Raw genomic sequence first — 24,870 nt, 5'->3', positions numbered from 1 at the left:
TAGTGTGATAAACAGCCAGATACACACACACACACACATTTTCTATATAGTTGCTATTTTTTTCTTCCATGTCTCAGGATTTTTTCTTTTCCCCTTCTCAACCCCAAACTGGGCAGATTACCCCACTGGCAGAGGAAGAAGAGACTCTGCTCACTGCAGTCTGTCAATTCTACTCCCATGCCAGCTCAAAGGGTCACCAAGGGAGTGAAAGGAGACTCTTCAAGGTAAGAGCATTGCCTCCACTTCACTGGCACAGGAGTCAAGGACCAAGAAATTAGAATACTAAAAATCTAATCCCCTATCATGGTGCCTTCAAACTTTGGCTCTTCGCTTTCAGTTTAACGTTAGTGGGTTTAACATTAGTGCACACACAAATCTACATACTATTCCATTTAAGCTGCCATACCAATTAACCCTGTCTTTATTACTGTAAGTGCATTCCTTCACGCATACAGATATTTTCTAAAATTATGTTAAACACCGAACACCGCCTCATTCTCAAGTGTCATGTGTATATTTAAAAGAAAGAAATAAAATTTGTATCTGTCTCAATAAAAACTAGACAGAATTTTGGTATAATAAACAGATTTTTAAGCAAAACAATTTTAGCTTAAACTAATTTTTTAATTATTAGTTAGCCCTCTTGCCCTACCCTTTGCTCCCAAAAAAGCCATCCTCACACATTTATCTAGTTGGGAGAATGGGGTAATCTTGCAAGATTAAAACAAAAGACACATTCAGAGCCAATCTAGATAAGTCCATTTGAGCTATTAGCATCCTGTTCTGCATCTCTTCACTCTTCCTCTCTCCACCTCCCCCACCTCAGAGGCCAAGGGACATCAGCAACGTCAGGTTCCTGACACCAGATCAGTCATCCAGACCAATAGCATGAAAAATAATTGAAGTTCAATGGCCTTTGCTGGAATATGTTGACTGGGTCATCTCAAACGTAGCACAACTACTGAGAGACACATCAGGAAGACTTGGCCTTTTAGCCTGGTATCTCTGGAGGAATCCCAGCAACGTATCACGTCTACCATTTCCATCACACTGAAGAATAAGCTATACAAGCATTAGTATCCAAGCCTTTCTGAGCAACATTTCCATCATCACAAACAAAAGACTTCGTTGGCCATGGCTGCAGCAATTGGTCATAAACAGACTTCTCCAGTATAAGGTTCCATAAGAATTTAAGGCAGAAATAGACAAAGAATTGTCCTTTCAACCATGACAGAGGTTTTGCCTGACAGATTGCTTCAGTATTCTATGTTAAAGAAAACAGCTCAGATTACAACCATTTCAGCCCTGTTCTCCCTTGAAGCAGAACCATGTTGCCCACAGCCGTGTTTAATAACGGCACACCCCCCTGTCAAGCACAGCTTGACTACAGCAGTTACCAAATAGTGGAATCCAAGCTACCATGCATTCCCCACCCACAACTGCAGTATCTTTGATACCAGTATTTGGCATTTGTTCAGAAAGTATTGATTTTTATAATGGGGACCACTTTATTTTAAATAAACTGTTCAGTAACCTAAAAGCTTTGATCATGCATTTTAGTACTTCAACTATTGCGGTTTTATGCATAAAGCCAAAATATCCGTTAGCTCACCAGGCTCACTCTTCCTAGTAAACATGTGCAATTGTATATATTAAAAGTGGTATAGGTGCATACAACTATTTTCTATTAAAATATTAAACTTTGATCCAAATATCCACTTAATAGAAGTCTGTTGGCTTAATCATTCCACTGTATTGTATTTAGGGTGACCAGACAGCAAGTATGGAAAATCGGGACAGAGGTGGGGGGTAATAGATGCCCATATAAGAAAAAGCCCCAAATATCGGGACTGTCCCTATAAAATCGGGACATCTGGTCACCCTGATTGTATTTGTATCCATTTATAAGGTGGCTGGACACATGCAGCTCAAACAAATGTCTGTATAATAAGATGCAAGTCTCTCCCCAAAGATAAGCTAAAAAAGACAAGAGTCTAATGGTCTTGTTTAGGAAACCAAACAATACATTTAATAGGTTGAAACAATGTTATGCAAATATAGTCATCCGTTCAGTTAGATTTTTATCATTTCAGATGAAGTAATTCCATTTGTTCACTTCTTCACATCTGAGCTTCACATCTTGATTTAGGTATTACTGAAGGCAACCAAAGCATTAGAAAAGGACAAGTAACACTACATTAATAGTTTGCACATTTTACCTGCATCAGAAATCAAAACCCTAACACAGGCTTGCACAACTCGTAAAGCGGTGAAGGCCATATTACTCCAAAGAAAACAGCTGAGGGCCGAAACCCTCTGAGCGCCGACAACCCCCCCCCCAGTGCCACCCAGCCCCCCCCAAAACACAACACCCCCCCCAACGCCGCCCACCCCACGGAAACAACCCCCCAGTGCCGCCGAAACACCCCCCGCGCCACCTGCCCCGTGGAAAAAAACCCTCCTTCCCCAGCGCCGCCCCCACCGAAACAGCAGTATTGAACCTCGGTAATATGTTATAGCGGGCCCCTAAGGTAGTATAATTAAGGTAAAAGAAAAATGTCTTTTTGCTAGAAGTAGAATAAGATCTTCCCCCCACTTTGTAATCAATTGCCCTGTTGAATAAATGAGGTGTGAATGAGGAAGGCTTGGAAGGCAGGCACCTCCAGAAAGCTGCAACCCTTGGAGAGGGCAGGGCCGGCTCTAGGATTTTTGCCGCCCCAAGCAAAAAAATTTTTGGCCGCCTCCCCTTTCTTTTTCGTGCCCCTCTGCCCCCGGCCCCACCCCAACTCCACCCCTTCCGAACCCCTTCCCCAAATCCCCAGCACCGCCTCCTCCCCCAGCGTGCCGCATTTCTCCCCCCCCATTGCTTCCTGCGGGCCCCCCCGTGACCTCCCGCCCTAGCTCATCTCCGTTCCGCCTGCTCCCCCCGGGTGTGCCGCCACTCCGCTTCTCCCCCCTCCCTCTCAGGTGAGCGAGGGCAGAGAAGCGGAGCAGCAGCGCGTTCAGGGGAGCAGGCGGAGGAGAGGTGAGCTAGGGTGGGGGGCAGAGGAACCGCTCCCCGCTCCAGCTCACCTCCGCTCCACCACCACCGCCTCCCACGAGTGCCCGCCGCTCGGCTTCTCATCCCTCCCAGCCTTGCTGCGCGAAATAGCGGTTTCGCACGTGGCAAGCCTGGGAGGGAGGGGGGAGAAGTAGAGCGGCAGCGCGTTCAGGGAAGCAGGCGGAGCGGAGGTGAGCTAGGGTGGGGGGGGGCGCAGGAAGTAACGGGGGGGTAGAGGAACCACTCCCCGCTCCAGCTCACCTCTGCCTCCCCCGAGCACCCCGCCGCTTGGCTTATCCTCCCTCCCAGCCTTGCTGCGCGAAACAGCTGTTTTGAGTGCGGCAAGCCTGGGAGGGAGGGGGGAGAAGCGGAGCGGCGGCGGCACGCTCAGGGGAGCAGGCGGAGGTGAGCTGGGGCGGCAAGGGCACTTTTTCCCCATGCCCCGGAGTCGGTACCTATGATGGCCAGCACCAGAATGCCGCCCCTAGAAATGTGCCACCCCAAGCACCTGCTTGTTTTGCTGGTGCCTGGAGCCGGCCCTGGGAGAGGTGATGGGAGCCAGACCAGATCAGTAGAACAGGTCAGCCACCAACTCACCACTCGCCTCCTCAGCCCTCCTCCCCCGGCTTGCCTACTCACCCCCTGCCACTGCCTGCTCGCTCGCCTCCTCAGCCCCCCACCCCTCCGGCTCGCCGGCTCACCTGCCCCCCCGCCACTGCCTGCCCGCTTGCCTCCTCAGCCTCCCACCCTCCCTAGCTTGCCTACTTACCCCCCATCACTGCCCACCCGCCTCCTCAGTCCCCCCTCCCCCGCCACCGGCTCACCTGCCCCCCCGCCACTGCCCGCCCACTCGCCTCCTCAGTCCTCCCCTCCCCCACCACCAGCTCACCTGCCCCCCCTGCCACTGCCCGCCCACTCGCCTCCTCAGCCCTCCACCCGCCCGGCTCGTCTACTCATTCCCCGCCACTGCCCACCCGCTCGCCTACTCAGCCCTCCTCCCTCACCCGCCGCTTGCCTACTCACCTCCCCGCGGGGCGCACAGTGAGCCCACACAGGCCGCATGCGGCCCCCGAGCCGCATGTTGTGCAGGCCTGCCCTAACACTTAGCTAGGAATAATCAACTTTCTTCCCAAGAGCACAATCCTGCTCAAGTCAAATAACAGAACTCCAGCATTCAAGGGGAGACTGTCAGGCCTGAAATGTTCAGACCCCCTCAACTCCAATCAGCATTCCCATATTTTTAGCTATTGTACGACTACACTGTTTTTAACAGGGAAAAATGGTATTCAAGAAAAGGGGTACTTTACCTCTGTTGGTTTGTAGCAATCTACAAGAGCTTCCTAGAAGTGAAACATGAAAGAAGTGTCAGTTTCTGTATTAAGTCATGTCAGTTTTGAAAAGTAAAAACAAATCTATAATCTTAGACTATCACACTTTCATAGTGTTTTTCCCATATATAATCAAGCTACGTCTATTAGTTTTCATGTAGTTTACAGAGGAGAGATGTGCAATCTTTACATTCAATAACAACTCCACCCAGAGTGTAGCAGCATAGGTGGAGCAAAGTATCTATAGCAGAAAGGGACTACACCACTGGGCTCAGAGGGGAAGTAGTAGCAGCTTCCTTAAAAAGGAATTCTACATTAAAAATCCCAATTTGTACATCTCCAAGGAGATGGGCGAGAGGAGGAGAAGCTAAGATTTCATACATACAAACACTACCCCCAACACACCCCAAGATTCAAGTAACTTTTCACTGGGAACTTTTCACTAGGGCATCACTAATTGGGTTCTTAACATGTGAACTGGGATGAATGTCTGTATACTAGACCTTGTTTCATTTCCTCTCATATATCTTAACTATTACCCATTTTATGGCAAGTCCCGCATTGGCCTGAAGTGTCATTTCCAGACACACAATTATTCTTTCTTTCTCCCCACTCTTCCCTCCCCCACTCCATTTCATTAACATTTACCTCAAACAAGATTATGGAATTAGAACAAATCTACTGTAATTGCCTAATTCAGCTGACATACTTTGGATTTCCCTGTTCTGTTAATTCTGGTTGTTGACTATCTTGATCTTTTCCCCACATTTTTAGATAGAGCCCTGAATGGCTACCAATGGGTTATGCTTTTACACTCAAAAAATTGCACATTTCAACAGAAGTTGTAGTTATTTCTTCATGGCTAGGAAAAGATTAGTAATGTAATGAAGACCACAGGGATCAGTATACATGCATTAATAGGGAATAACTCCAACACTGTCATGACCAGAACATCCACTGATTTCTGAGGTTCTTAAAGTTACCCATGGGTTTTTTCCTCTTCATATTTTATAATATGAATGACACTTGGAGAAAACTTAAGGTGCTCTACTACTTCTCAGAATAATTATCCCTCTCACTGGTGTACTAGACCTTGTGTTTTTACTATTGTCATCCTCATTCAAGGAGTTTCCTCATAATGCTAGGGAATCTGTTTACATTCAGACAGTAGTCCTAGATAGGTTACATTAAATTCCCTTTTCTCAAATTTAGGAAATACTCATTCTAAGGCTACCACCAGAGCGGAGTCATTCAGAATTAAGACATAGTGACCCTGATATGTTAAGTCAGCCATGTTCAAGTTTACTTTAGGAAAAATATTTTACCTGTAATTTGATAGCTCTCTCCTCTTCATTAGTTGCATCAAGAAGGTCATCAATGTCAATTTCTACATCTGGCATCTCTTCTTCCTGCAAAAGGAAAAATCAGGTTGAGTGCATTATGTTGTCCTTCGACCTAAAAGCTGAGCTGGCAGTCTAGCAATAGCATGTGCATTACCATCTGCTGGGGGTCAGAGGAGAAAGAAATCAATTAGAGACACCAGGTTGATTCTTCATTCCTAGGCCAAAAGAGGTCACAAACAGCATGCTTAGGCCTTGGTAGTATAGGAAGGGAGATTTCTCTTAATCAACTCTTCTGACAATTTCAGGAACAGTTAACTACTTCAAGAATAGCTGCATACAGCCCTCCTTGGATTGGAGCCAATGAAGTGTTCGGTGCGGGGGAAGGGATAGAGAAGCAAAAGTATTGCTTTGAAAATTATACTCTAGATTGGCCTTTTGGCTGTTCAGACCTTGTTTCGGTTATGGAAAGTCATGCTCATTCACTGTTAGCACAAAGTGACAGCCAAGTCCCCAGCAGAAAAGTTCAGATTTCTAGTGCCCACAATGAAGAAATGAGAAATCTCATGCACAAAAAGTCTTTCCCCGTAAGATTTTTATATTCAATTGATATCCCAGAGCTTTTGCATGACCACTGAAATCAGACAGATGTTACATGTGAGACAAAGCCATTCAGAAATTGGATCTTTCTGCCCACCAGTTTTAGGAAACACGAGCAGTAATATATAGATTTTGAAGTACTACATGCTTCTTCAGTCTCTCCAATAGAAAGCATTTTTGCTAAATTTAGATATCCCTGCTTACTGCATTTAAATTATGTTAAAAAAAAATTCTGTTGAGCGTTTTAACTGTCTGACCAAATACAATGTCAGAGTTGTTCCTCTGTACTTACAAGTATCTTGACATTAGCAGTCAAGATTCATTTTACTCATACCATCAAAATAACTAGCCAGATCACAGATTCCACCAGCAAACAAAACACCAACTAGGACAGAACTTAAGCTTCTCCTTTAAGCTAAGTTTGCATTTTGTTATTTCGTGAGGGATGTGGATGGATTTTTTTCCTTTTGAAAAAAGTAGAAATGTCACAGAAACATCCTAGTGTAGAACTGCAGACTGTTAGATAATATCAATATGGATATAGAATGCAAGTCACTTGCATGATTAGCAAATGCACTGCTTTGCAGCAGACACTTCAAGCAGTAAAAAGCAACAGAGGGTCCTGTGGCACCTTTAAGACTAACAGAAGTATTGGGAGCAATTAGTCTTAAAGGTGCCACAGGACCCTCTGTTGCTTTTTACAGATTCAGACTAACACGGCTACCCCTCGGATACTTCAAGCAGTAGTTAGGCGTGGACGTTCATTGAGTAAAATCAAAAATACTTTCAGTTGGAAGTTACTTTTTTCCCTAAAATACTGTGCGCACGCACACACACAAAACCACCAACCTCTTTGGGTACAAATTAAGTCTAAGAAGGGTGTTTTAAAAAAAAAAAAAAAAAAAAAAAAGGTACTTTGAAAGTATTGTGTGGACTAAAAAAAAACCACCATTCAATTGAAGTCAGAATTCTAAAGTTAAACATAAGAGCGGCCATACTGGGTCTGACCAAAGGTACATCTAGCCCAGTATCCTGTCTTCTGCCAGTTGTCAATGCCAGGTGCCCCAGAGGGAATGAACAGAACAGGTATTCATCCCGCCGCTCATTCCCAGCTTCTGGCAAACAGAGGCTAGAGACACCATCCCTGCCTATAGTGGCAAATAGCCATTGATGGACCTATCCTCCATGAATTTATCTAGTTTTTTTTTTTTTTTTAATCCTGTTATAGTCTTGGCCTTCACAACATCCTCTGATAAAGAGTTCCACAGGTTGACTGTGCGTTGTGTGAAGAAATCCTTCCTCTTGTTTCTTTTAAACCTGTTACCTATTAATTTCATTTGGTTACCTCTAGTTCTTATGTTATGAGAAGGAGTAAATAGCACTTCCTTATTTACTTTCTCCACACCAGTCATGATTTTATAGACCTCAATCATATTCCCCCTTAGTCGTCTCTTTTCCAAGCTGAAGAGTCCCAGTCTTATTAATCTCTCCTCATACGGAAACCGTTCCATACCCCTAATCATTTTTGTTGCCCTTTTCTGAACCTTTTCCAATTCCAATGTATCTTTTTTGAGATGGGACAACCACATCTGCATGCAATATTCAAGATTTGGGTGTACCATGGATTTATACAGAGGCAATATGATATTTTCTATCTTATCATCTATCCCTTTCTTAATGATTCCCAACATTCTGTTCACTTTTTTGACTGCCGCTGCATATTGAGTGGATGTTTTCAGAGAACTATCCACTATGACACCAGGATCTCCTTCTTGAGTGGTAACAGCTAATTTATGTTGGGATTATGTTTTCTAATGTGCATTACTTTGCATTTATCAACACTGAATTTTATCTGCCATTTTGTTGCCCAGTCACCCAGTTTTGAGAGATCCTTTTGTAGTCCTTCGCAGTCTGCCTGGGACTTAACTATCCTGAGTAGTTTTGTATCATCTGCAGATTTTGCGACCTCACTGTTTACCTGTTTTTCCAGATCATTTATGAATATGTTGAATAGGACTGGTCCCAGTACAGACCCCTGGGGGACACCACTATTTACCTCTCTCCATTTTGAAAACTGACCATTTATTCCTACCCTTTGTTTCTTATCTCTTAACCAGTTACCAATCCGTGAGAGGGCCTTCCCTCTTATCCTATGACAGCTTATCCACGGAATCCCCCATGTCCACATGCTTGTTGACCCCTTAAAGAATTCTAGTAGATTGGTGAGGCATGATTTCTGTTCACAAAAAACATGTTGACTCTTCCCCAACAAATTATGTTCATCTGTGCGTCTGCCAATTTTGTTCTTTACTATAGTTTCAACCAGTTTGCCCGGTATTGAAGATGGGCTTACCGACCTGTAATTGCCGGGATCACCTTGGGACCCCTTTTTAAAAATTGGCATCACATTAGCTATCCTCCAGTTATTTGGTACAGAAGCGGATTTAAATGATAGGTTACAGACTACAGTTAGTAGTTCTGCAATTTCACATTTGAGTTCCTTCAGAACTCTTGGGTGAATACCATTGGTCCTGGTGACTTATTACTGTTTAGTTTATCAATTTGTCCCAAAAACTCCTGTAATGACACCTTAATCTGGGATAGTTCCTCATATTTGTCACCTAAAAAGAATGGCTCAGGTTTGGGAATCTCCCTCACATCCTCAGCCGTGAACACCGATGCAAAGAATTCATTTAGTTTCTCTGCAATGGCCTTATCGTCCTTGAGTGCTCCTTTAGCATCTCAATCGTCCAGTGGCCCCACTAGTTGTTTAGCGGGCTTCCTGCTTCTGATGTACTTAAAAAAAAATTGCTATTACTTTTTAAGTCTTTGGCTAGCTGTTCTTCAAATTCTTTTTTGGCCTTCCTAATTATATTTTTACACTTCATTTGCCAGAGTTTATGCTCCTTTCTATTTTCCTCACTAGGATTTAACTTCCATTTTTTAAAGGATACCTTTTTGCCTCTCACTGCTTCTTTTACTTTGTTGTTTAGCCATGGTAGCTCTTTTTTGATTCTCTTACTATGTTTTTTAATTTGGGGAATACATTTAAGTTGAGCCTCTATTATGGTGTCTTTAAAAACTTCCCATGCAGCTTGCAGGGATTTTACTTTTGGCACTGTACTTTTTAATTTCTGCTTAACTAACCTCCTCATTTTTGTGTAGTTCCCTTTTCTGAAATTAAATGCTACAGTGTTGGGCTGCTGTGGTGTTTTCCCCACCACAGGGATGTTAAATTTAATTATATTATGGTTACTATTAACAAGGGGTCCAGCTATATTCACCTCTTGGAGCAGATCCTGTGCTCCACTTAGAACTAAATCAAAAATTGCCTCTCCTCTTGTGGGTTCCAGGACTAGCTGCTCCAAGAGGCAGTCATTTAAGGTGTCAAGAAACTCTCTCTGCATCCAGTCTTGAGTGATACATACCTAGTCAATATGGAGATAGTTGAAATCCCCCATTATTATTGAGTTTATTTTAATAGCCTCTCTAATCTCTTTGAGCATTTCACAGTCACTATCACCATCCTGGTCAGGTGGTCGGTAATATATCCCTACTGCTATATTCTTACTATTAAAGCATGGAATTACTATCCATAGAGATTCTATGGTACAGTTTGGTTCATTTAAGATTTTTACTTCATTTGATTCTATGCTTTCTTTCACATATAGTGCCACTCCCCCACCACCACGACCTGTTCTGTCCTTCCGATATATTTTGTACCCTGGTATTACTGTGTCCCATTGGTTATCCTCATTCCACCAAGTTTCTGTGATGTCTATTATATCAATATCCTCATTTAATATGAGGTACTCATCTTATTTAGACTTCTAGAATTGGTATATAAACACTTAAAAAACTTGTCACTTTTTAGCTGTCTGCCATTACATGATGTAATTGAATGGGATTTTTTTTTCATTTGACAGTTTCTCATCAGATCCTACCTGTACTTTATATTCTTCCATCCTCTCCTCCTTACTAGGACACAGAGAATCTCCATTAGTAGATCCTCCCCTAAGGGATGTCTCTGTCCGAACAATGTGTTCCTGCGCACCTGTCAGCTTTCCCCCAGCCCTTAGCTTAAAAACTGCTCTACAACCTTTTTAATGTTAAGTGCCAGCAATCTGGTTCCATTTTGGTTAAGGTGGAGCCCATCCTTCCTGTATAGGCTCCCCCTTTCCCAAAAGTTTCTCCAGTTCCTAATAAATCTAAACCCCTCCTCCCTACACCATCGTCTCATCCACGCATTGAGACCCTGCAGTTCTGCCTAACTGGCCCTGCGCGTGGAACTGGAAGCATTTCATAGAATGCTACCATGGAGGTCCTGGACTTCAATCTCTTACCTAGCTGCCTAAATTTGGCCTCCAGGACCTCACTCCTATCCTTCTCTATGTCATTGGTACCTACATGTACCATGACCATCGGCTCCTTCCCAGCACTACACATAAGTCTATCTAGATGTCTCAAGAGATCCGCAAGCTTTGCACCAGGCAGGCAAGTCACCATGTGGTTGTCCCGGTCATCACAAACCCAGCTATCTATGTTTCTAATGATTGAATTCCCCAAAACTATTACCTGTCTCTTCCTAAAAACTGGAGTTCTCTGCCCCAGAGAGGCATCCTCAGTGTGAGAGGATATCATGACATCATCTGGAAGGAGGGTCCCAACTATGGGATCGTTTCTCTCTGCTCCAGTTGGATGTTCTCCTTCCCGGAGACTTTCATCCTCCTCAACAGCACATAGGCTGTCAGACAGGGGGTTGGACCGTTCTACTGTATCCCGGAAAGTCATCTATGTACCCCTCTGTCTCCCTCAGCTCCTCCAGTTCAGCCACTCTGGTCTCCAAAACCCGTACATGGTCTCTGAGGGCCAGGAGCTCCTTGCACCGAATGCACACAGACGCCACCCACCCATAGGGCAGGTAATCATACAAGCTGCATGGGGTGCAATAAATTGGATAGTCCCCACACTGTTGCTGTACTTCTGCCAGCATTCTCTTTTTACTCCTGAAGCTCGTTCTTTTGTTGCTGTTTTGTTTTTACGGGGGGTGTTTTTGGTTTAAGTTTAAAAAACGTTAAGTGTATCTAGCCCCACACACACACATGGCCCCTCTAAACTCCCTCGCAAAACTCCCCCATTAGCCACTCCTCTGGTCGCTTAGAAGTGGGCTTTTTAAAGCCCTGGTCTTCCTGAGTAGCCCCGCCCCCTGGTTAAGGGTTGATGGGTGCTAGAGGGCTTAGGGATCAAAGCCTTGTTAAGAAGCTCTCAGCCTTGCCTAGCAGGCCGCTAGACTCAGCACACACACGGTCAGTATACGGGCCCCCAAACAAATAGACCACACAGTATATTTCAATCAAGCAGCAAGCACACCACAAACAAACACAAAACACACGCGTAACAGACAAACTTACCCCAAGAGTCATGTAATCACTCCTCCTTCACCTGGAGAAGTCCCTCGCAAAACTCCCCTGTTAGCCGCTCCTGTTCGCTAACTCCCTAGACCATTCATTAGTAGTTACTCAAGGTGCCTAACTAGCCTGGCCTACATTAATTTTCAAATCATCCATGTTAAAAATCCAGAAAACTGATCAACAGATCCTGCACCTTCACAATATTTTACATATGCAGTGTATTTTGGCTACTGTTAATTCCAAAACAAGGATTCTTTGGGTATTAAGATGAAATTCAGAATTTGTTCAATATTCTTAATACTTGTGTATATGTACTGCAAACTGTTATTTCATTAACATGTAGACATTCCTCTAAATCGTCACTACAGAGCTGTGTATAAATACTGATTTATATAGATACCCAGGCTACAAAACTATTTTGAGTACACACGCAAAGCAGGGTCAAAGTTAGTTTTGTTTTTAAACCAGACACATTCTGTACCTGCCATTATGGAATAGCAACGGTGGTCAGCACATCACACATAGTCAGGTACAATTTTCCAAGTAATCCAGGATCTGGGAGACCAAAAAGCCATATGTGCATTCTGATAAGTTTTAAGTTAGCTTCTTAGATTTAAAAGCAGCAACAGATTTTAAAATTGAATACAAGATTTCCCTGAAGAAATCTGCCCTATCCTCAATGCTTTCTTCTCCCATACTGATTTGGAGGCTTCCTCCAAATCAACCTGTTTCCCGCTTCTGCCTCAGATTTAATGCAAGTTCCAAGCCTGGGCTAAACATAGGCTTGTACAAGTTTGTAGGCCAGGTTACTGTAGAATCATGGAGTTTAAGGCTAGAAGGGACCATCAGATCATCTAGTCTGGCCTTCTGTATGTCACAGGCCACCAACATCACCCAGCACCTGCATACTAAAACCAACAATAGAAAAGAAACCAAAGTTTTACAGCCCATAGGAGACTAAACTATAGTGTGCTCCTGACAGAGCGTAGGAGGGACTGAGGTGATGGGTTAGGATCCAACCTTCTCATATAGGAGCCATATATCCACTGGGGGGGGAGGGGGCGGGAGGGGAAATCAGCCCTTACTAGGCTGGGCTAGAGTCAGACTGGTGACCAACAAGGTTTAGTAGCCCACTGGCAGTGTTCTGAGAAATCCTATCTTCCACTAAATGCTAACTTAGATTGTAAGCTCTTTGGGGCAAGGACTGACTTTTTGTTCTGTGTTTGTACTGCACCTAGCGCGGCAGCAGAGAATAAGCATGATGATAACACAACTTGAGAGGGTGTCTCACACTCACTCACATGTTAAGGTTTTGAGTGTATGGCTCTGTAAGTTAGGAAATGTGAGAAATAAGGTAGCCCATGCAAACTTTATTCAATCTGTATGTGCATATGCATATGATGCAGTCTTTACTAAAACTGTTATTTTTCTCCTATATGGTTTGTTAGCAGGGTTTAAACCCAGGACCTCATTATCAGACCTCTATACTGCTCAAGCTAAAGGAGTAACAGGTAGTAAAAGTAGGCTATCATCCTTCATGTAAGCCAGTGACTGGGGGTAGCTGGGAGGGTTGTGTGTGACACTTTTCCAGTGGTTACACAACTATTTGCTAGAAAGCAGTGCAGTGGCCCATGCTGCAGAGGAAGGCAAAACTCAAACACACCACCAACAAAAAAACAGGGTCTCTGTCAATCTGACCTGGGGCATAATTCTTTCCCAACACCAAATATGACAAATCAGTTAGACCCTGAGCATGTGGCACCAGACACTCACCCAGGAAAGAATTCTCTGTAGTAACTCAGAGCCCTCCCCTTTTAGTGTCCCATCTGCAGTTGTTGGAGATATTTGCTAACAGCAGTCATGCATGGGTCATATATCATTGTAGGCAATCTCATCACATCATCCCCTCTGTAAACTTATCAAGCTCAGTCTTAAAACAAGGTTGGTTTTTTGCTCCCACTATTCCCCGTGGAAGGCTGTTCCAGAAATTTACTCCTGTGATGGTTAGAAATTTTCATCTAATTTCAAGACTAAACTTATTGAGGGCCAGTTTATATCCATTTGTTCTTGTGCCAACATCAACCCTTAACTTAAATAACTCCTCTTCGTCCCTGGTGTTTATCCCACTGATGTATTTATAGAGAGCAATCATATCTCCCATCAGCCTTCACTTTGTTAGGCTAAAATCTTCCCTCATAAGGTAGGTTCTCCATTCCTCTGATCATCCTAGTAGCCTTTCTCTGCACCTGATCTAGTTTGAATTTATCTTTCTTAAACATGGGAGACCAGAACTCTGTACAATATTCCAGATGAGGTCTCACCAGTACCTTATATAATGGTAACAACACTTCCCTATCTGTACAAGAAATACCTCGCCTGATGCATCTTAGGATAGATTTAGCCTTTTTTCAGAACCACATCCCATTGGTGGCTCAGTCATCCTTTGATCAACCAATACACCCACATCTTTCTCCACTTCCAACTGATATGTCCTCAGCAGATAGCAAAAATTCTTGTTGTTACTTGCTACGTGCATGGCTTGCACTTTGCTCTATTACATTTCATCCCATTTCTACTATTCCAGTTTTCAAGGTTGTCTACATCTTCTTTAGGTTATTCTGGTCCTCTTCTGTATTGGCAATACCTCTCACCTTTGTATAATCTGCAAATTTTATTAACGCACTCTAGGGTGACCAGACAGCAAGTGTGAAAAATCGAGACAGGAGGTGGGGGGTAATAGGAGCCTATATAAGAAAAAGACCCAAAAATCGGGACTGTCCCTATAAAATCAGGACATCTGGTCACCCTAACGCACTCCCACTTTTTGTACCATGTCATTAGTGAAAATGTTAATAAAGATTGGTTTTTCCTAAAGAATATTGACCACTCGCACCCTTCCTCCAGCCTGACAGTTCATCTTTGAGTATGACCCATTGTATCTCCCCCTTTAACCAGCTCCTTGTGCTTTCAATTCTCATATTAATTCCCATCTTCTCCAATTTAGCTAATAATTCCCCATATGGAATTGTATCAAATGCCTTACTGAAATCCAGGTAGATTAGATCTACTGCATTTTCTTTCTTCGAGAAGATAACTGATTTTCTAGACAAAGAAATCAGGTTGGTCTGGCACAATTTACCTTTTATAAAACCATGTTGTATATTATTCCAATTGCTGTTTACCTCTCTGTCCTTAACTATTCTCTCTTTCAGAATTTGTTCTAAAATCTTGCACACAACTGAGGTCAAACCAACAGGCTGTAAGTTTCTCCCCCCCCCCCCATCACTTATTTCCCCCCTTTCTTAAATATAGATACTATATTTGCAGTTCTCCTGTCATGCAGTACAACCCCCGAGTTTACAGAGTCATTAAAAATTCTTGCTATTGGGCTGCCAATTTCATGCCAGTTCCTTTAATATTGTTGGATTGAGATTAACCAGGCCCCCTAATTTGCTCCCATTAAGCTGCTTGAGTTTGGCTTCCACCTCAGATGTGGAAATTTCTACTTCCATATCCTTGTTCCCATTTGTCACCATGCCTTTGTCCCCAAGCTCCTCCTTACTCTTATTAAAATTTAGGCAAAGTATTTGTTCAGAAGTTAGATAATTTAAGTATAACCTTCAATCTCCACCCCATCCTCTCTTTCCTTGTTTTCTTTTTATTTATATGCCTAAAGAACCTTTTGCTATTGGTTTTAATTTCCTTTGCAAGGTCCAACTCTGCTTGGCTTTTAGCTGTTCTCCATTTTTCCCTAAACATTCTGACCTTTCCTTGCTGATCCATCCCTTCCTTCCATTCCTTGTATGCTTTGTGCTTTCTCTTAATAACCTGTTTGAGATGCTTGTTCACCCAGTTCGGTCTGCAACCCTTTCCTACACATTTTTTTCCTTCTTACTTGGGATGCAGGTTTCAGATAGTTTCTGCAATTTATACTAAAAGTAATTCCAAACCCCATCCACATTCAGATCTTTGACTTCTTCTGTCCAGTCCCATTCCTTAACTAATTCCCTTAAAAAAAAAATTTAAGTTTTCCCTTTTGAAATCAAGGACCCTAGCTGCAGACCTTCCTCACCATCCCTCCCCCAAACATCAAGATTTGGCAGAGACTTTGAGCTGCCATATTACACATCTAGATTCTATTCCCATGTCAGGTGTTACATGTTAAGTCACATGAATTCTTTGTAGACAACAGACAAGGAAATGTAGTTTGTTAACATACTTCAGAAGTTTGATTACAAATAGTGGTAGTTATTCCATGGTTAAGGTTTAAGCCAATTTCCTGTTATAACCCCAATTCTTAAACTCTCACACTCTCCTCCCCCCCCCAATTTACCAGTCCCACATAATTATATATGGCCCATACCGTGGTCAAGTTATGAGAAGTCTGGGTTGGGAGGAAGAGACATTTCAGTTGCCTTCTTGGAGAAAATATATTTACTGTATTTATTTTAATGGGGATAGGGGGTGTATGGGAGCAAAGGGGTTGGCAAGGAAGATTCAGTCAAGTTGTTGCAAAGATATATTATCTATATTGCAGAAGTGCCAGCGGGCCCTCAACTCCTTCATGGCTCAGAGCCCCCTAACAGAAAGCCTGTTCAGGAAGGATAAAGATGAGAGGGTGGCAGTGTATATTAAAAACACCATTCCTTATTTTAGAGTTATTGATAACTCAGAACCTACAGGATCTTGAATGCATATGGATCAATGGAGGGGGTGATGGTGAGGCTCTGTTTCAGACCCCCAAATCAATCTAGAGAACAGGATAAGTCACTTCCTAAAGCACTTGTCTGTAATGCATCAAACACAAATTGTGGTGTTATGGGGACTTCACTTTGGGAGTCATGTTGGAGTGTCTCATGCAGCCAGTAGTAAGACTTAAGAGTTTCTAAAAATAAGAATTTTCTAACAAGAGATATTTCGCTCAATATGAGGTAACTATTATAGACCTCATTAAGACAGATAAAGATGAATTAATCACGGATTTGGAAGTTGGTGTTTGCCTAGGGACCAATGATCATGACCTGATTACATTCAATATGGGCAAACAGAAAACTGTTCCAACCAGCAATATATATAGTTAGTGTTTCAAGAGGGCTCATTTCCCAAAGATGAGGAAAATAATGAGAAAAATTGACTAGAAGGAAAAGTTTAAAAAACAGAAAAAATGAATGAAAACTGGGATTCTTTCAGAAGAGTTGATTAGATGGTCAAAAAACCATAATTCCACAGTAAAGAAAGAGGATAATTTTGGCTAAAAGCCATCCTAGTTTAGAGGCAAATTGAAGGTAGTAATCAGAAATAGGAAAAAAAGTAATATTAAATAAAAAATGAGGAAATAGATAGCAATTGATATAAATTAGAAGTTATGAAGTATAGAAAATTGATAAGGGAGGCTAAAGAAATCATGGCACAACCTATGGCTGGTAGGTCTAAGGACAATAAGGTGGCTTTTTAAGTACTTTAGAAACAAAAGATATCCTAACAATGGTATAGGCACATTATTAGATGGAGTTAGCAAATTGTTAATGATGCAGAAAAAGCAGAAGTATTCACTGAAGACTTCTATTCTGTATTTGGAAAGAAGTTGGATGATGAGCTTGTATCACATGAGGATAAATTACTTTCCAGTCCATTAGTAACTGGGGAGAATATTAAACAACATCTATGAGGCATAAACATTTTTAAGTCAGCAGAACCAGATAACTTCCAGCCAAAAGTTCCTAACGAGCTGGCTAAGGAGATCTTAATGTGCCAATATTCAGAAAGGGCAAATGGTCTTACCCAGGTAACTATATGCCAATTAAACTAACATCAATCTCAGGAATGAATGAAAACTGGGAGTTTAAAACAAAAGGAAGTATTTCTTCATACAACACACAGTCAACCTGTGGAACTCTTTGCCAGAGGATACTGTGAAGGCCACGACTATAACAGGGTTAAAAAAAAAAAAAAAAAAAAAAAAGAACTAGGTAAATTCATGGAGGATAGGTCCATCAATAGCTATTAGCCAAGATGAGCAGGGATGGTGTCCCTAGCCTCTATTTGCCAGAAGCTGGGAATACGCGACATGGGATGGATCACTTGATGATTTCCTGTTCTGTTTATTCCCTCTGGGGCACCTGGCATTGGCCACTATCGGAAGACAGGACACTGGGCTAGATGGACCTTTGGTCTGACCCAGTATGGCCATTCTTACGTTGGAAAAGCTAATAAGGAATTCAATTGAATTAAGGGTAGCAATATAATTAATACCTATCAGCATGATTTTATGGAAAATAGGTCTTGTCAAACAAGCCCAATTTCATTCTTTGAAGAAATAAATGTGGTTGATAAAAATAACTCTGTAAATATAATGTAACTTGGACTTTTGTGAGGCGTTTGACTTAATCCATTTAACATGCGCCCTATTGATTTGAGAGATGACAGCACAGGTCTGGTAGGGCAATACTGAGTGATGAAAGATTACATTAAAAAAAAGAAAGAAAGAAAAAACTAGTTATATCCCTTAACTCTACACCTACAAAAAAGTTTTCTTGTAAAGAAATAAAGTTTTAAAATGGCTGTCAACAGGACCTGGATTCCATTGACATAATTTCAATTGAAGTTGTTAAACAGATTTGATTGGGAATAGGCAATTTCACTCTTCCAGTTCTGAAAAAGATCTTTTGAACTTTATTGTAAGTGCTGTCACAAAGCATTATAAGCAAATTAAGACATGCAATTTAAAAAAAGAGGAATTTCAGTTATATTTCTTGTAACACTAGACAGGACCTGCATAACACATACAGTATAAGCCCAGAAAAATGAGGCCAACAAGGAAGATCTGGAAGAGCGCCTCAAATTAGGCATTCAGTGTGTCCTAAATGCCTTTTTGTGCATTTAGCACACCCCTACTCAGTTGCAGCCTGAGAATTCTTTACCTGGAAAGAGTTACAAGATGGCAATAACCAGCAGTTTGCAAAGATTCCAAGGACAAGCTTAAAAACCTGATCTCAATATCCCTAAATCTATATTCCATACACACATCAACAGGAGAATGACATGTTTTATATAGCCAAAATTCACAAAATCTGTTTTTAGAATTAGAATGGAAAATATACCTGCAGGGCCTCGATTACACAATGCACAGAATTCATTATAAATGCATGTTTATTTCAGCTGAGAACACATTAAGTAATTAATAACCAGTGATAATCCTTTCAGTAAGTGTGGGTAGAGTATGCAAATATGTCATTAATTTCCCTTAAATCTAGTTCCTCCACTTCGTATTATCTGAGCTAAAGTTGCCAACCCTCCAGGATTGTCCTGGAGTCTCCAGGAATTAGAGACTAATCTTTAATTAAAAATTATGTCATGATGAAACCTCCAGGAATATGTCCAACCAAAACTGGCAATCCTAAAAAGCAGACCCACTTTCTTATTCAGATATTTGTAGACCATTTTTCCTTGTTATGAATTAGCACTGACACACCATGTCACAGCCTTATAGGGTTTCTGTGATTGAAAAGGAGATAAGTTAGGAGAAGCATTAATGCTGTTGTTACAAGTTCTGTTCTGAAAGTTAGATTCCATTTGGCAATGAACACTGTGTACACTAAGGCTTTACAGATAAAGGCTGTAAGTACCCTCTAATAGCCCTCCTCAAAGATCTGGGGCTCCAAAGCAATACTTTTCTTTTGAAGGGCTTTGCTCTTATTTTAGTTGAGTGGGGGAGGTGTATGGGTAGTGATGAGAATAATATGCCTTAAGGCAACTATTTTGAAAGCCCCTTTGTGGCAATTCTTTATGGAGGAGGATGGGGAACAGACTTCAATATGTAAGGACTACAGAACAAAGATTTCCACTCCTTCCCCCTCCCCCCCCTTCACTGAACACATCCCCACAGGGAAAATAAGGTTAATCTACATAGACATGGCGCAGAGGAACAGCTGCTGTCTTTTTTGATGCCATTGCATCTTTGTCTTTTTTATTCAGTTACAAGGCTACAGACCAGAAACCTTATAGAAAGTACACCCCCAATTTCCCCTGGACAAACTCATTATCTAGGTTACAGGTTCTCCAAATGCTAAATATAAGTCAGATACTTAAGTCTTATGCTGTTAAGAATACAGCTGACAAGTACAGCACTTTGCAATGGGCGCCTGGTGGTGGGGGGAGGGCAACAGAAGTGAGAACAGTTGTCTTAAACTGTCAAAAGCCAGTTGAAAGGGAGAAGGGAAATGCAAGTTAACTATACAAATGCTTGTGTAAGTATAAAGAGATTCCCCAAGGTGAAGAGAAGTTATTTATGGAAAGAAAGGTGGGGCAGATTTCAGAGGATGCCTTGTAACAGATGCAGAAGCAAATCTTCAGTGCAACTAAAGTTTCTCAGAATTTGGGCAATACAAAATATGGACTGTTCCTTCTATCTTGGTCTGACATTCAGTTCATACATAGTAAAATATACTATGTGTATGGAATATGGATTGAAACTATATTAATAAGCCACACAGATAGCTGCGTTTTCATCTGAAGCATCATGCCACTTCATGTTCCACAAAACAAAAACAAAAAATACCCTAAGTGGTCACAGTCCATAGAAGAGCCTAAGCGTCAGGTTCCTGATCTGGCCCATTTTCATAATGCAGCTCAAGCTTTTTCATAAGGATGTTGCAATACTGCTAGCCTAAAGTGCTCGGAAGTCTTGATTCAGACCCCACTAGTACAATAAGATAGAGCTGGGTTTATTTTATTTTTTAAAAGGCCAAACTCAAGATTGTAAAAGCTTGAAAACATCAACCCTGAAGATTAACTATATTCTAAGACTATTTAAATGTAAAATTTGGTTTTCTATTTAAAACTTAGATTCTCCCAAGGGAGATTTTGTTTAGATATCAGGAAAAGCATTTTAAATGTCAGGGTAGTTAAGCACTGGAACAAATTACCTAGGGAGGTTGTGGAATCTCCATCATTGCAGATTTTTAAGAACAGGTTAGGCCGAGGGTCGGCAACCTTTCAGAAGTGATGTGCCGAGTCTTCATTCATTCACTCTAATTTATGGTTTCGTGTGCCAGTAAAACATTTTAACGTTTTTAGAAAATCTCTTTCTAAAAGTCTATAATATATAACTAAACTATTGTTGTACGTAAAGTAAATAAGAGGGTTTTTAAAATGTTCAAGCAGCTTCATTTAAAAAATTAAATTAAAATGCAGATCTTATCAGTTTAGTGTTAGTGTGATCCTTGCCCTTGCTGAGTTTTCCAATGTCTGGCACGTATTTGGATACTTTAAGCTGCACACAGGGCCGGTGCAAGGAAGTTTCGCACCCTAGGCGAAACTTCCAACTTGCACCGCCCCCCCCCTTCCCCCCGTGGCAGCTAACCCCGCCCACCGGGCAGCTAACCCCGTCCACCCACCCCTCCCCCCCCGAGGAGCCCCCGCCGCAGCAGCTTACCCACCCCCCCACCCGGGGAGCCCCCCCTCGCAGCAGCTACCCCCCCTTGCAAGCCCTCCCTCCATGGCAGCTAACCCGGCCCGGGGAGCCCGCCCCAGCTCACCTCCGCTCCGCCTCCTCCGCTGAGCACGCCGGCGCTGCTCTATTTCTCCTCCCCTCCCAGGCTTGCGGCGCCGATTGGAGGAGACTTAGAGCGGGGTCTGTGTGCTCAGCAGAGGAGGCAGAGTGGAGGTGATCTGGGGCAGGGAGCGGTTCCCCTGTGCGCCCCCCGTTACTGCGAGCACCGCCCCCAGCCGCCCCAGCTCACCTCCACTCCACCGCCTTGCCTGGGCGGGTTTTTAGGCGCCCTCAACCACTAGGCGCCCTAGGTGGCCGCCTAGTTTGCCTAAGTGATTGCACCGGCCCTGGCTGCACACAGGCTTCTGAGGGATCAGTTGTTAACCAGCTCCGAGAGGGACAGAGGACAGATTTCATGTGTGAAAATACCTATTCACACAGGTATGTGGATCCAAATGCTGAAAGCATTGCAAACGCAATTTTCTTCAAACAGTTAAATTTCACGGGCAGGGACGTCCAGCAGGTCAGAATAGGGGCCCCATGATCTCCAAACTTTGATGCCCACAATTCTGAGCTTTTTAACTGAATGAGCTGCATTTTGAAATCTTCAACACCCATCCACTGAAATACAGACAAATCCAAGTCGCTTTCATTGAACTTTTCACGTTTAATTAGAAAAGAAAGCATTGGGCCAAATCGCTGGAAATGTTGACATCTGTCAGAAAATTCTGATTCCAGTTCTTGCATGTACATTCCAATCTCATCGACACGGACAATGCAACGTGTCGATAGCTCGTGTGTGTGTTGGAAGTCGTGGAAAGTCGAAGTTCGAATCTCCCGAGAAAAAACTGCTAGTTTTACAACAAATGCCTTCCAGGCTTCATAAAGATCCAGAACCGTTTGCCCTGCACCCTGGAGACAGAGATTGAGTTCGTTTAGGTGAGCGGTGATGTCAGTTAGAAACATGAGCTTACACAGCCATTTGTCATCATCCAGTTCAGGGTAGTTTTGTCCTTTTTCCGACAAAAAGGCCTTGGTTGCATCAAAACAGTTTACAAAGCACACCGAAAGCTTGCCACGACTTAGTCACCGAATGTTGCTGTGAAGTGGAATGCCGTTATAAGCACTGTCCATCTCTTCTAGCAGTGCTTGAAACTGTCTGAGAGTCAAAGCAGATCGAGCAACAAGGAAATTCACAATTCGCACCACTGTATTCATCACATTATTAAGCTCTGAATTAGAAATTTTAGCATGCAGGTATTCTTGATGGTTGATACAGTGAAATTTGACTGTCGGGCGGCCAATTTGATCTTCAAATAACTTTACAAATCCCTTCTGTTTTCCGACCATGGCAGGCACACCAGCTGATGTCACACAATATTTTTCTGATGTCAACTCCTTGTTCTTCAAAATGGTTTACAAAACTTTCCACTATATCTTCCCCTTTTGTTGTGCAGAGCCTCCCAGACCAGTGGCAAGGACCTGGGCAGTAAGAGTGCCACTGAAAATCAGCTCGCGTGCCGCCTTTGGCACGTGTGCCATAGGTTGCCTACCCCTGTGTTAGGCAAACACCTGTCAGCAACAGTCTAGATTATTACTTAGTCCTGCCTAAGTGCAGGGGACTGGACTAGACCAGTGGCTCTCTACCTTTCCAGACTCCTGTACCCTTTTCAGGAGTCTGATTTGCCTTGTGTACCCCAAGTTTCACCTCACTTGAAAACTACTTGCTTACAAAAATCAGACAAAAATACAAAAGTGTCACAGCACAATATTACTGAAAAATTGCTTACTTTCTCATGGTTACCATATAATTATAAAGTAAATCAATTGGAATATAAATATTGTACTTATATTTCAGTATATATTATATAGAGCAGTATAAACAAGTCATTGTCTGTATGACATTTTAGTTCATACTGACTTCGCTAGTGCTTTTTCTGTAGCCTGTTGTAAAACTAAGCAAATATCTAGATGAGTTGATGTACCCCCTGGAAGACCTCTGTGTACCCCCAGGGGTACATGTGCCCCTGGTTGAGAACTACCTGACTAGATGATCTATCGAGGTCCCTTTCAGTCCTACATTTCTATGATTCTATGGTCCCAGGAGCTGGGACTTTAAAATACTAAAGTATTATGAGATTTAGAAGAAGATTAAATATTGCCCACTTTCTCAAAATTGCCCTCTTCAGTTAATCATCCACAAGAACTAACTTTACACAGTCCTGCATGATACGCTTACCACCAGAGGCACACAAAAAAAATCTAGATATACATATTTACATCATTAGCTAACACTTCTACTTCTTAACACCAATACAGCTGCAGAGCGACACCAGGGATTGCCAAAGGTCTATCCCTGTATCCAGATTCCTTGCAGACTTGGTTATTTAGACTGTATTACAACGGTAGCCATATTACAGTTTCTGTGGGGTTGGTCCACGGGTATTGCTCCAACAGCATGCTAGAAAACAGGCGGAGATTCTGTCTCAGGTTTGGTTCATTGGCTGCCAGAGAGTAAGAACTATAGATAAAGTATGTGCCATACCCCGACTGGTTAAGCAGAAGTACAAGCTACAAGAGGAGTCCCATCCAGCCCAAAATTATACCGTCTTGCACTGAACAGGGAACTATACAGCGTAAGCTCATACAGTTCGCCCCCCCTCTCAAAGTGGAGAGGAATATACAACAGCCTCTTGCCCCTGAGTTATGATTCCCACACACTGGTTTAGATAAAGCAAAAACAAAATTTATTAACTACAGAAGATAGATTTTAAGTGACTATAAGTGATAGCAAACAGATCAAAGCATATAACATAGCAAATAAACAAAAACACAAACTCAACTTAATATACTAAATAGCTGGGTGAGAATCTGCTATTCGTAACCAAAAAGAGGATACAAGCAGGCTGCAGATTCTGAAGGGGGAAGCTGCCCTTGCTTACAGCTTGGAATCCCCAGGTGTTCCATTCACAGGCCAAAAGCCCCTTAGCATAAGTCCAGCACTTCCCCCAGTTCAGTCTTTGTTCCCCAGGTGTTTCCAGGAGTCTTCTTGTGTGGGGAGCGAAGAACACTAGATGGTGTCACTCCCTCGATTACATAGCTTTTGCATATGGTGGGAACCCTTTGTTCCCAAAGCTTGGTTCCCAGACCAGTCTGTGGAAAAACACTGACATCCCAAGATGGAGTCTAGAGACATGTGGTCTCATCACATGTCCTTGTAGAGTCATAGCAGCCATCACTCACAGGCTGTTTGGAGCGTTCACAGGAAGGCTCCCCAGGTGGGAGATATGTCTCCCCTAAGGCCTATTGTTTTTCCCTAATGGCCCTTCCCCAGCCACTATCTAGAATGAAAACATCTTGTCTAGTTGGAGTCTCCCAGGTGTAACTACATTTGAAATAGAGATTCATAGTCAATACTCATAACTACAGATACAAAAATGATACATGCATACGAACAGGATAATCATATTCAGCAAATCATAACCTTTTCAATGATCTTACATGACCTATCTTGCATAAAATACACATAATGATGCCATACTCGTATTATAATCATATCACTATGGAAAAGATGGGGTGCAGCGTCACATGTGTCATCAGAGGTGCTATGTTTCAGATGAGTTTGCAAACACATGTTGCCCACTTGTGGCCATTAAATATC

The 24,870-nt window shown here is 42.5% G+C and overlaps 1 protein-coding gene across 1 annotated transcript in view; it reads right to left on the bottom strand.

Moving 5' to 3' along the window:
- Window positions 1–24,870, bottom strand: part of PPP1R14C (protein phosphatase 1 regulatory inhibitor subunit 14C) — a 71,195-nt gene that overhangs the window by 8,457 nt on the left and 37,868 nt on the right. The window contains exons 2-3 of the mRNA XM_065402108.1: window positions 5,694–5,777; window positions 4,348–4,380 (exon numbers count right to left, since the gene is read on the bottom strand). Of these exons, the coding sequence (XP_065258180.1) occupies window positions 4,348–4,380; window positions 5,694–5,777 (117 nt within the window). The remainder of the gene's footprint in view (window positions 1–4,347; window positions 4,381–5,693; window positions 5,778–24,870) is intronic.

This window comes from Emys orbicularis, chromosome 3 (genome assembly GCF_028017835.1).
Source record: "Emys orbicularis isolate rEmyOrb1 chromosome 3, rEmyOrb1.hap1, whole genome shotgun sequence".
Taxonomy (NCBI): Eukaryota; Metazoa; Chordata; order Testudines; family Emydidae; genus Emys; species Emys orbicularis.
The sequence above is the reverse complement of the archived record's forward strand: the minus strand, read 5'-3'. Positions and strand labels throughout refer to the sequence as shown.